The sequence below is a fragment of the Aspergillus luchuensis genome, chromosome 8 (assembly GCF_016861625.1).
Source record: "Aspergillus luchuensis IFO 4308 DNA, chromosome 8, nearly complete sequence".
Classification (NCBI taxonomy): domain Eukaryota; kingdom Fungi; phylum Ascomycota; class Eurotiomycetes; order Eurotiales; family Aspergillaceae; genus Aspergillus; species Aspergillus luchuensis.
The window spans coordinates 2,620,885-2,632,923 of NC_054856.1; the positions used below are offsets into that span (position 1 = coordinate 2,620,885).

The 12,039-nt window shown below is 52.6% G+C and overlaps 3 protein-coding genes across 3 annotated transcripts; 2 read left to right on the forward strand and 1 right to left on the reverse strand.

Annotated features, from left to right (window-relative positions):
- Window positions 1-353: 353 nt before the first annotated feature.
- AKAW2_80934S (uncharacterized protein) lies at window positions 354-1,413 on the forward strand (the record flags this gene model as incomplete). Its single annotated transcript, XM_041682009.1, has 2 exons — window positions 354-853; window positions 921-1,413. 2 exons carry the CDS (start codon window positions 354-356, stop codon window positions 1,411-1,413), a joined length of 993 nt encoding a protein of 330 aa, XP_041548895.1.
- A 3,281-nt stretch (window positions 1,414-4,694) lies between these two features.
- AKAW2_80935S (nicotinate-nucleotide diphosphorylase (carboxylating)) lies at window positions 4,695-5,893 on the forward strand (the record flags this gene model as incomplete). Its single annotated transcript, XM_041682010.1, has 3 exons — window positions 4,695-4,976; window positions 5,042-5,097; window positions 5,161-5,893. The coding sequence occupies 3 exons, from the start codon at window positions 4,695-4,697 to the stop codon at window positions 5,891-5,893; spliced, it is 1,071 nt and encodes a 356-aa protein (XP_041548896.1).
- A 396-nt stretch (window positions 5,894-6,289) lies between these two features.
- Window positions 6,290-11,346, reverse strand: ORF1 (putative anucleate primary sterigmata (ApsB); the record flags this gene model as incomplete). The annotated part of the gene is made up of 2 exons (XM_041682013.1): window positions 6,290-9,121; window positions 9,178-11,346. The coding sequence occupies 2 exons, from the start codon at window positions 11,344-11,346 to the stop codon at window positions 6,290-6,292; spliced, it is 5,001 nt and encodes a 1,666-aa protein (XP_041548897.1).
- Between the last annotated feature and the right edge of the window lie 693 nt (window positions 11,347-12,039).

Genomic DNA, 12,039 nt, shown 5'->3' on the forward strand with positions numbered 1-12,039 from the left:
ATGCGAGAAGAACAAGGCTCAAGATGGCATTCAGGCATGGGGATCCTGGGAAATTTAACCGAGTTTAAATGAACCTCGCAGTAAGAAGGGTCTATCTACCTTATCTTTGCACCAATCCTAGTGATTGAAGCGCGTAAGCTCTTCAGCGTGAGCCTCTGTCGTATTGGTCGCGACTTCTCCAGTTGGAGCAGAATTGCGGGGTAGCGGGCGGAAAGTGAGTGACCACCCCTCTTCATATATCGACGACTTTCTCATTTTTTTCCCATCAAAAGTTTCAATTGCCCCTCACTAGACACGTCCGACTCACTAAGAAAGATCAGAGATTTAGTAAGAGTTCAGCGCACTTAGTCAAAATGAGCGACAAAACCTCCGCCAAGTTCCTGTCCCTCGGCGCCATCATCCAGGAATTCAACGTAGACGGACAAAACATCGTGCAGGGTTTCACCACGAAAGAAGCCTACGAGAAGCACAACTCGCCCTGGTTCGGCGCGAATATCGGACGTGTTGCCAACCGCATTAAAGACGGTGTTATTCAGAACCTCAATGGACAGTCGTATCAGCTCGAACTGAATGACCCTCCCAATGCGCTGCACGGAGGGAGTCGCGGATGGGGTCGCTGCGAATTCGATGGTCCAACGGTGTTAAGCCGCGATGGGAAGACTACCCTGCTGTATACTTATCTGAGCCGTGACGGGGAGGCAGGATACCCGGGCACGGTGGAGTTCAGGGTCTACTATACCACGAGTGAGGAGGTGGAGAATGGCAAGACTACGTCGGTGCTGAAGATTGAATATGAGGCTGAGTTGGTGGGCGATGAGTGCAATGAGACGGTTGTTAACTTGACCAACCACAGGTATGTCTGCCCTTCTGTTCTTTTTCACTGCATCAATTGGGCGATTAAATATTGACCGTCCTAACAGCTACTTCAACCTCAACGGCGGCCCAACCACCGAAGGCACCCTCAGTAAACTATCAACACAGGACTACCTACCACTAGAGAACGGCATCCCATTGGGCCCCATCGAGCCCTACCCCAGCGAAGTCACCAAGGAGTTTACCTTCGGCCCGCAGAACCAATTCGACGACGTCTTCGTGATGGACCGCGACCTGTCCCGCGTCCCCCTCGATACGCGGAGTGAGCCCCTCCGCCTACTGGCCGAGTTCCAGCACCCAGACACGCGCCTGCACCTGCAAGTGCACAGCACGGAGCCGGCATTCCAATTCTACACAGGCCAAGGCATCGATGTACCCGAAACAGACGGGAAGCCGAGTCGGGGCCCATTTGCGGGGTTCTGCATCGAACCCAGTCGGTTTGTCAATGCGGTCAATGAGCCCGGATGGCGGCACACGGTCGTTCTCCCGAAGGGGCAGAAGTACGGTAGCACCATCGTGTATAAGGCCTGGAGGGAGTGAACCAAAACAGAACCAGAACCACAACGAGAACCCGAGGTAAACTACCGGGAAAGAGTCATGCCACAGTGAATTAATAAACGGCCGATCGGTGGAGAGATTAGTTAGTGCCTAGGCTCGGCATGGGCGTGGACGTACGTCGCCGAGGCAGGGACATCCATTCTCTATCTAGAACTACGGAACTCTCCGTCTTTTAATTCCGCTGATCTAATATGTATTAGCCAGAAAAATCTCGAAAATAATTATTTTCTCTTTTTGATCTGAAAAAAAAGGTCTTGGCAATCATCCGATTATCCATCGCATCACATGATCACAGCGTGCCGATTTATCCTTATCACCCGTGATATGTATCCGAAGCGGGTCTAGCAAGCAAGAGCAAAGCCCAGATTGAAACGAAACGGGCTTATGGAGGAGATCCACCTGAAGCAGAAGGCAAACAGTGTTGGATTGTGGTGTTTCTATGGAATGAAAAAGCCTCAGGTAGGTGGATATTCGCATGTGGAGATCCACACCCATTACCAGATCGGGCATTGTCAGACTAAACTAGCAATAATCAATCAATTCATTTTCCGCGCAACTGTACAGATGGGACCAACCGACCTAACCCAAAACTTCTCCTAGTTAAGGTGCGGGTATTGAGGCACCGGGATTGGACCGTTATATCCGCAATATCCGCAGTGGTTCTTGCCTCTCCGTGTGAGTGTGTGTGTAGACTAGTTAGTATGTAGTTAGTTAGTTTGAGCAAGAAAAAGTCTCCGTGCTGCTACATTTGACTCACTAGTGAAGACAAAAAGAAAAAAAAAAAAGTCTCCGTCCCGGACTGGAAGTTTCCATGGGCTGGCTGAGGGGGTTACTAATGATGATAATGCATTAATCAGCATTGGCGGCAGCTTAATTTTGAGCCAAGCAAGCTATCGATACATCCAGGGAAGAATTAAAACTTGTATACTACTGAAATGTGGCTGGTAAGAGGTATAGTGTTGATTGATTGAGTGTGGGATCATCTTGGGAAATTCACTCATCGTGGGTTGTATGTATGAGTGGGAATATGGTGGTTCCTGATTATTTGCCAAGAGTTTCTGGAATCCCGCTATTGGGTTCTAGCGTTTGATATACACAGTGTTCAATCAGTCTTCTATATTGGGGAGTGGTCAGTAGTATTAAGATACCGGAAATAATTCTGGAAGAATGTTAGGGGGGAGGAAGGGGTTCAATTTAGCTGGATCAGTTTTATGTTATACAGTGTGTGCGTGTATAATATAAGATTCATCTTGTATCTATATGGCATATAGCTCAGGGTATAGTAAAGTAGTATACACGAGGGACCTGAGCAGACTGCATAACTTGTGCATAATTACATCATGTATCAGTGTTCCAGCTCCAAAACCCGGTAAATACTGTATATATACATTTGTACTATATACGGTATCAAAACACAACGGACATGTTTCGGATACTGTAATAATACCGGGGCCTTTCTCTCTCTCACTCTCGCTCGCTCTCGGGCACCGACAGTAGATTTCCGGTGAAGCTTGGCATGGTGATCATAGTTGTTTACGGGCTAGAATGGGGGAGGGAGAGGGGAACATATAATGCATATTATAGGGAGGATTAAGTTTATGCTGGATTTAGTGTTGGTGTGTGTGTGGACGGATACTGTGATTATTTTGTAAGTAGTTGACCATCCCCCTACTGACTGCTACAACTACAGTGGAAGAAAGGGTAATATATACACTTTGTGAATAGGATGGATTTCATAGGCGTTAAGTAAGTATTCAAGTATCATCATGAAGAATTTCTCCAATTTTCTAGACAACCCCCCTGGCATGCCCCATCCCGTTCTTTGTTGTAGTAGTATGCTTAAACCCCGAATTGGAGTCAAAATTCCATCCCACACACCCACCCCCCCGGGCGTGCACAGGGACAACACAACACATCACAGCAACCAAGCTAAGCACAGTACACCAACACTAAAATATAAATACTACCATCACACGATCAGGTGCATGAGATTGCAGAGGCGATGATCATCTCCTTGTAACCCCCCTTATCTCCATGCATGTACAGATACATAGTTAGCAACCAGGTGGCTGGTCTGTGTGACGGGTTTGTACTACTTTTGCTTGAAACTATCTGGGGGTTTGAGCTGCGGGCATCCTTGTTCAATTACTACATAAATTACTTTGGAGCTACTACTACTGATTACCCCGCGCATTCCCCTCACTGTTCTGAAGTAAACTAGTAAATGCCATATGATGGCCTTTGCAGGTGGGATGGAGTAGTAGGTAAGGGTGTGTGTGGGATAAGAGGTCTTGGGTAGATGTCACATGCAGTAGGTGCATAAGGTGATCGGGTGCCGAGTTATGTGCATATTTCTTTTTGACATATCTTGGAGGTAGCTAATATAGTTTAGTGCTATTTGTTTTGCTTATGTTGGGTTGTAGCTCATATTTACTACTACTACTATCCAAGTCAGCTTCATATATGGATGAACGTTGGAAGGTATTCCCTAATACTTAATTACTAACTTACTTACTTACTGTCAGTAATACATCCATAACAGCTATACCTTACAACTTCTTGCCAATACCCCCAGCCCCTCTTCCCCCCGCCCCCCTGTTGTACCCCATATGTTAAGAATTGTGCTGCCTGTAGTCACCCAAGATTAAACAAGGCAGTGCACATCCATCGTGTCGCAAACTAATCCTAGTAGAAAGAAGTTGGACAAAGCCCACAGGGGGTTTCAGAACTGATGTCAGCTCATGACGCCAGCATTAACGTATCCATATGTTAGTAACTTGCCAACACCATCGTTGTTGAGGCTGAGTAGATGTTTACTTTGCATGTAAGCTCCCCCGGTTGTCGTGTCAAAGCTTGAAATCCTTCCGTCCAGTAAACAACGACAGCTTCCTGAGACTTTATGCGCTCGGATTAATGGAATCCAGGTCTAGCCGTGGAGCTGTGCTTAGTAGACAAGCTACGTATCACTGGTAGTTGGGTCCATGGGTTGGATGTGTCGTCGACTTCGTGTTCGTATTCATACTTTGCTTGCTGCATTCGGGGGGATGCGAAGTGACGGAGTGTATACTTCCACCCATTATTAATGTTGATGGAGTATAATATACGAGGTGATATTTACCCTTGAATCATGTAAGACGGGATATCGATATCTTACAGTAAACTATCATCCATTGCTAATACCATAAACATAAACATGAATTCCTATCCTGTGTATACAAATCACATGACCACCAAGCAAACCAACCGCAACCCGGAGGGTCCCGATGCCATGCGCCGAAACTCCGATGTGCCCCGCGCGGGGTTTGGTTCCTCCTCCGGCTTCATCTCCATCATTTTCCCCCCATCAACTCCAACCAACATATACATCAACAACATCACTACATACCACAATGGCTTCCCAATACGGTGACCTCCGTCACCTCCTCCCAGGCAACTACAAGCGTCTCATCGCCGATTGGCTCGAAGAAGACTGTCCCAGCTTCGACTATGGCGGTTTCGTAGTGGGGGAATCCGAAGGCGAAGCACGATTACTAGGAAAGAGCGAGGTAACCACCACCACGCTCCACTTACCCGAAACAATCCATACTAACATAACATTCAACACATCTAGGGTATTCTCGCAGGCGTCCCCTTCTTCGACGAAGTCTTCTCCCAACTAGGATGCTCGTACGCTTCCCCCTCCCCCTCCACCCCAATCACCAAGACCCTATATTAAAGAAATCACAACAGAGTAACATGGCACATCACCGAAACCACCCCTATCAAACCAATCACCCACTGCGCGACCGTCACCGGCCCAATCCGCAAGATCCTGCTCGGCGAGCGCGTCGCCCTCAACATCCTCGCGCGCTGTTCCGGCATCGCAACCAAGACCTCCACCCTAGTATCCATCCTGCGCAGCCACAACTGGCCGGGCACATTAGCCGGCACGCGCAAGACGACCCCTGGGTTCCGAGTCGTCGAGAAATATGGTATTCTCGTTGGCGGGGCGGACCCTCACCGACATGATCTCAGTGCCATGACCATGTTGAAGGATAATCATGTGTGGGCATGTGCGAATAACTCGGCGGCTAAGGATGGTGGCGATAAGGAGGCGGTGGAGGAGGGGTCGATTGTGAGGGCAATCCCGAGGGCGGTGCAGGCGGCGAAGGCGGCCGGGGGGTTCGCGACGAAGGTTGAGGTCGAGTGTCGGAGTTTGGAGGAGGCGGATGCGGCCATTGAGGCGGGTGCGGATGTGATTATGTTGGATAATTTCACGCCAGAGGGGGTGAGGGATGCGGCGCGGAAGTTGAAGACTACTTGGGCTGGGAAGGGGAAGGCGTTTTTGGTTGAGGTTAGTGGTGGGTTGAATGAGCAGAATGCTGCTCGTTATGCTTGTCCGGATGTGGATATCTTGTCGACGAGTTCGATTCATCAGGGAACCGGCATTGTCGATTTCTCTCTGAAGGTGTCGTTGCGGTAGTGGGCAGATTTTGATGATGTGATGTGTATATCCTACTTGCTAGATAGTTGTATTACTCCGGATGAAGACGCAGCCTACGGATAGCTGTGCCAGAAATCAACAGAATCATCCTGCATGTTTATGTACATGTGTCTCGGTGCCATTGCTATCTGGCTTAACCAACGCGTTCAATACACAATGCCCAGATGGCAAATGTCCAAGAAAGAAGACGAACCGAAGAATGAACCGAAGGGTATATGATACATGCAATGATAAGAACATCAAAAGAGCCCTTATGAACACCAGGTGGACTAGAACATCTTCCAAAAGAATAGCACTCGCAAGCCTTGCACTGGAACGCCCATTACGCCCAACGACCATGGCCCACGACCCCCACCTCACCCCCTAAGGCTACGTTCAGACCTCAATGTCAACGTAGATGCCCTCGCCTTCGCTCGAGCTCATCTCATCGTCCCGACGCCGATCATATCCGTCACTCGTGCCCGGGTCTGACCCCTCGAGCCGCCGTTGACCACGCGCGCGTACGTCCTCATCGGTCGACGTGCCCGCGGATAGCTCTTTGCGTACACGCTGTCGCTCGAGCTGCGCGCGGAGTCGCTGGTTCTCCGCATCGCGCTCTTCCAGGCGCCGCCGTGCGCCGCTTCGGTCCAGAAGGCGAGCCTCCCGTTCGGCCTTCAATCGCTTCTCCAGCTCATGCAAGCGTTGGATCCACTTCTCATTACTCCCCGGGTCAGCGGACATATGTCGGGAGCGAGAACCTTGCACCAATGCTCCTGGTCCATCATTGGCGAGCGTCGCCGTCGAGGTTGTCGAGGCCGAATGCGAGGGTTGAGGGATGCCAGTGGTGGCGCTCCGCGACAGACCACGCGACGGGGCGGGTTTCTCGACTGCTGAATGATGACGGATCAAAGAGCCTGGTTCTGCATCGGCTCCAGGGTCTAGGCTCAGCGCACGTGTCGGCGACCGTGGGGAGTTGGATCCAATGCCAACAGCGGCGGCGGAGACGGCCGCAGAGGCAGGTCCCCGGCTGCGTGAGTGCGATTGAAGCAGGTTCAGCTCGGCCTTCAAGAGCCGGTTCTCACCCCGGAGCTTCGCCATCTCAGGAGACATCCCGGACTGGTTCCGGCTGTGCTGTTGTGCACGCATGTTCATCATGGACTCCTCGAGGCGGTCAAGCTTCTTAACACGCAGACTGAAGGTATGCTCCAGCATCTGGTACTGTTTGGTTAAGTCCCGTTCAACACCCTTGATGCGCGACTTGAAGCCCGAGATCACGCTTTCGACGGTCTTCACAGCGAGCAGAAGATTGCGGCTAAACCCGGGCCAGAAGAGGATGTTGCCAATGACCTCCTGACTGGGGAGATTGCCGTTGATCAAGCTGTTTGAATGCGCCCAGTCAGGTCCGCACATGGCTGACAGGCGTTTCCAGATGTTTAGGAGCATCACGTTGCGCTCGCTCAGCTGGTCGCGGAACTGCTGCTCCAGAGTGGTGAAGCGCTTGCGATCTTGATTACGCGCATTCTCCAGCTCCGAGATGCGCGAGTTGTTCTGCGTGATAGTGCGCGAGGCCTGGTGGTGGGATTTGAGAGCTTGCTCGAACGACTGCTTGTCGGCACGGCGGGCATGGCGCTCGCGGTCCAGCAGCTCGGCCAGCTTGCGCGATTCCAACCCATGACTCTCCAGCAGCGCATCGCGGTTGCGCAGAAGCGACTCTTTGTCGTCCAGCTTGGCTCGCGTGCTTTCGAGCTCCAAGGCCGTCGACTCCAGCTCCTTTTGCAGCTTCATGATGTTGGAAATCAGACTAGAGCGACTGCCGGTTAGATCACCCAGCGTCTCTCGTAGGTTGTTTTCCAAGTCCAGCAACCGCTCTTTCCAGGTGGCGGCTTCAATCTCCTGCGCCGACAGGTTCTTCCTAAGTTTGCGGTTCTCCTCCTTGGCGGAGGTCGCCTCACGGTTCAGCTCGTTGACAATGCGCTGAACCTCTTGCTTCTCTTTGCTGCCCACAACTTCACGCTGGTGCCGTTCCTCCGCCAACCGTTCCTCGAGTTCGCGTGTCTTGTCGCGCTCGCTTTGCAGGCTGAGCTGGTAGGACTTGAGCTCCGATTCAAGATCTCCGATCTTGATCTTGTCGCCATCCTGCTCCTCGCGGAGGAACGCAATCTCATTTTGACTCGACTCAATTTGCACGGTGAGCCGTTGTACTTTAGTGTTAGCCTCATAGAGATCCTTCTCCAGCGACTCCATCTCGCGGTTGCAGTCCTCCAGTTCCTGCTGGACGGCCTTGTACCGCTGGAGATTGTTCTGTGCATCTTCCTCAAGCCGAATGATGCCCTCGCTAGCTGAGCGCATCTCAGCCTGGAGTGCCCGAAGGTTTTCGTCCTGAACACGCACTTCTTCGCTCAATCGCTGGCACTCTTCTACCTTCTGCTCTAGAGCCTCACTCATGGCGTCTAGCTCTTCCTGAGCTTCTGCGCGGATGTTTTGGAATGCTTCATCGCGCTCTTCGGCTATCTGCATGGACTGGTCGCGCTCCTGTCGAAGATTTTGTACCATTTGTTGAAGGTTCGAGATCTCTTCTTCCGCCTCATCGACGTCGGCCTGATATGCCTTGTCCAGCGAGTCATAATCCTGGTTGACCTCATCCAGCTGCTCCCGAATAGATTGGTTTTCAAGCTTCAGAGCCGACACCTGGTCGCGCAGCTGGCCTACGCGCGTTTCTAGGTCTTCGCGTTCGGCATCGTCGCTCGGCGATTGACCCGTGCCATCGCTGGCGCGCGAAGAGGGCCGACCATGTGCCCGGGACGCCGAGCGATCGAAGATGCTGTCGCCGGCAACCGATCGAGTCCCATCCCGGCGTTGACCAAGTTTGAGCTCTTCAATCTCCTGGTATAACCGCTCCTTCTCCCGGTTCCGGGACGTGAGCATCGAGGTCTGAGCGCTCACCTCCTTTCTCAGCTCCGCATTCTCTTGCTTGAGCAGTTCCAACTCCATCACGAGCGTCGAGCTGGATGAGCTAACAGTATGGGGATCGCGGCTGAAGTCTCGTTCGGACGCAGCAGAGTACGAGGCCATTGAGCCAATTCTGTCGCGTTGCCCGACTCGCGCGGCGACGACAGGGAAGTTCATCTCGTTCTTCAAGCGCAGGGTCTCTTCGCGCAGCCGCTTATTTTCCTCTTCTGCCTGCTCGCGAGCCGCCGTCTCGGCCTCCAGCATGTCCTTCCACATATCCTGCGGTAACAAACAATCAGCGTCCAGAATGCACAAAGGAATAATCCAGAACTTACCCTCTCCTCCCGGGCGCCAACATCCGATCCCATGGGCCGCCCGTCACTGAGGGATTTCACCATCTCGGCCAGTCGTCTCTTCTCACTTTCGCGGGCAATGCTTTCCGAACGGAGTCGCTCGATTTCCAGTTCATATGTCTCTGCCCGCTCGCGCAGGAAGAGAATCTCCTCGTCCTGCGCGGGGTCACGGTCTTCCTCGTCCGACCCTTCGGGGTCATGGTTCAGCATCGACTCCTTGTCGGACTGTTGGTCTTTCAACTGTTTCTCGAGATCGCGCAACTTGCGCTTCAGGCTTTGATTGTCCTTCTGCAGCTTCAACTTGTCTGACTTCAACTCAACATTCTCCGATATCATCTCCTTGATGCCCTCCTCAGAGCGTCGATTCAGTGCTTCATTGAGAAAGTGGATGCGCATCTTGAGGTCAAAGTTCTCCTTGGAAAGACGGTCAATGGTGCTGCTTTGCTCTTTGAGCGTCATGGTGCGGCCACTCCGAGCAAAGGCCGGAGTGGCGCTCGTCCGCTTTTCAGGCGACAATGCACGGCTACCATAGTCCTCCCGGAACTGCTTCACGAATGCGCTGGGAACCTGCACGTCTTTGACACGTTCTGCGAGGACCGTATCCGTAGGAAATCCGGTGTCTTGGGGTTTCGCCCGTGGTGTCATCGGTCCAGAAGCGTCATCGGGATGCAATTCTTGTTGAGGGCGTTGCTCTGATTGTTGCTGTTGTTGTTGTTGCTGCTGCTGTTGTTGCTGCTGTTGCTGATACCTTTGGTAAGACGACCCCGGACGTGACTGAGTTGGGCCTTCCTCTTCATCCAAGGTCTGTAGGCCTCCTTCTGTGGTCCCGCCAGGGTTCTTCCGATCAAAGAGATTCTCATCACTGTATCCCGAGATACCTGATGCCATGCTTCCCAAACTGACCGACCGGGCCAATGTGTTGCGCTGTCCGGCATGCGCTAAACCCGGGTTGCCCGGCGCTGCACCGCCTGATTGAAGTGCGTAGTCGGCGCCCAGCGTCGCATCACTGTTTGTGATTTCTGTACCCGCACTCGTGACCGAGGAATATGAAAGCCGATGGGCCGAACTACGACTAGTCAGATACTTCGGTCGGTTGCTTCGACGACTGCTCGTATGGGAGGCAGTATCGGCGTCAGTCGCGCTGTTGTCCTGAAACAGCCTCGACGTTCCAGGGGACACACTGCGTGATAGGCTGCGAATTTTGTGATGGCTGGATTGGAGTGAGATGTCTGCGTCCGGTACAGGAGAGCGATCAAATGCATCGTCGCGAGCAATATGGCTGGTGTCGGGCGCATTTTCGGATGAGGTAGACTGGTTACGGGTACTTGTCCTCGCTGCAGCGGCCGCCGAAGGAGATGATGGGATCGCTTCCAGGATAGTGGTGTTGTCACCATGTTGTTCGGGGGAAGCGGCAGGCGTTGCATCCAAATCCTCCGCCGTGTCCGGTCTGTGCTCATGGGTGGGCGTTTGGGGTGTGTGAGTGCCATCCGCGGCCGCTGCGATGTCATGTATAGAATCATCGGGCGGCACGAACGAAATCTGCGTGCTTTCCAGCACTTCAGGGACAGGCTCCTCCTCGTGTATTCCAACCAAGTAAGTATCATCCGCACCAATCATCCGGTTCGTGGTTGCGACTTCGATAGTCGAAGGTTCCGGCAGAAAGCTGGACTCCATATCCATCAACTGCCGCCGCATTTCCTTTTCTTTGATGAAAGTTTGGTCGTCCACTCGCTCCTGGTAGTCATCGTCGGCGGACAACAAAAGGCTGCTATCGTCATTGTCGGGCAAAGGGGGGAGGGACAGGTTCGAATCGTCATGGGCGGGGTCTTCCACCGCCGATGGGTCAACTGCAGAATCATGGCGTTGGGCATCACTGAGGGCGCCCGGTTCCTCATGAGCGTAGTGGTCGTCGACAGCGCCGTCTCGGGCGGGAGTGTCCATTGTGGTCGGGGAAAGACCTCCCCGCGCGTTCTCCGCCACCATCAAAGGGATTGGATCGCGGAATACGTCTTCGAGAGCCGGGAGTCCTTCTTCGTGTAACGGGTTGGGGGGTGGAGAGAATGTCGGGGAGCGCACCGGCTGCGCGTGTTCGGCGACGTTTGGGGACTCAGGCGACGGAGAGGAAGGTGGTTGAGGCGATGCGGTCGACATGGTGACGGGGGGGAGGGTTTGTTGTCCCCACCTCCACCATGCAATGCTCGACAATCCTAGCCCCTAGGAGACTAGGAGACTAGTAAGAGCTTAGGGAACAACGGGCGCTGAAACGCGGCGGTTGTCTAGACTGGATAGACTCTAGACTCGGGCTCTTGTGCTACCCACTTGGGCGGGCAGCCGGGTTAGCGCCAATGCCAGGCCCGCCAGCTCACCACCACCTCGAGCAAGACGTGGCTGCGGTGAGATTAGAGAGAGAATAGAGGGTATGGTGCGTAGGACAGAAGGGGTGGTGAGCGAGAGATGAGGGTGTGGATGGAAAATCAGGAACATCGAAGGGAGAGTGAGGTTGTGGTGCAGCTGCAACCTTCCTGTTGTTATGGTTGTTGTTGTTGTGCTGCCTTCGCCCAATCAGCACGTGCCCGCTCGGTCCCGTCCACCAAGAAGTTACTACTCAGTATACGACTCTTTTACGTCTTCCATAGATCTAACGCTTCATTCACCTTGGGATCAATCAAAAGGATATGAAATCTCTTTTACTGGCAAATTTCCGGGTCAGACCCTAGGAGATTTCACTGAAACTTCTTACTTCATGGCAACCAGTCACGTAAACCTCGTCAAAACCGGATCGAAGAGGACAAAAAAAATCAAAAGACAGTAAGTACATGATGATCGGGGTCACAGGGTCACAAA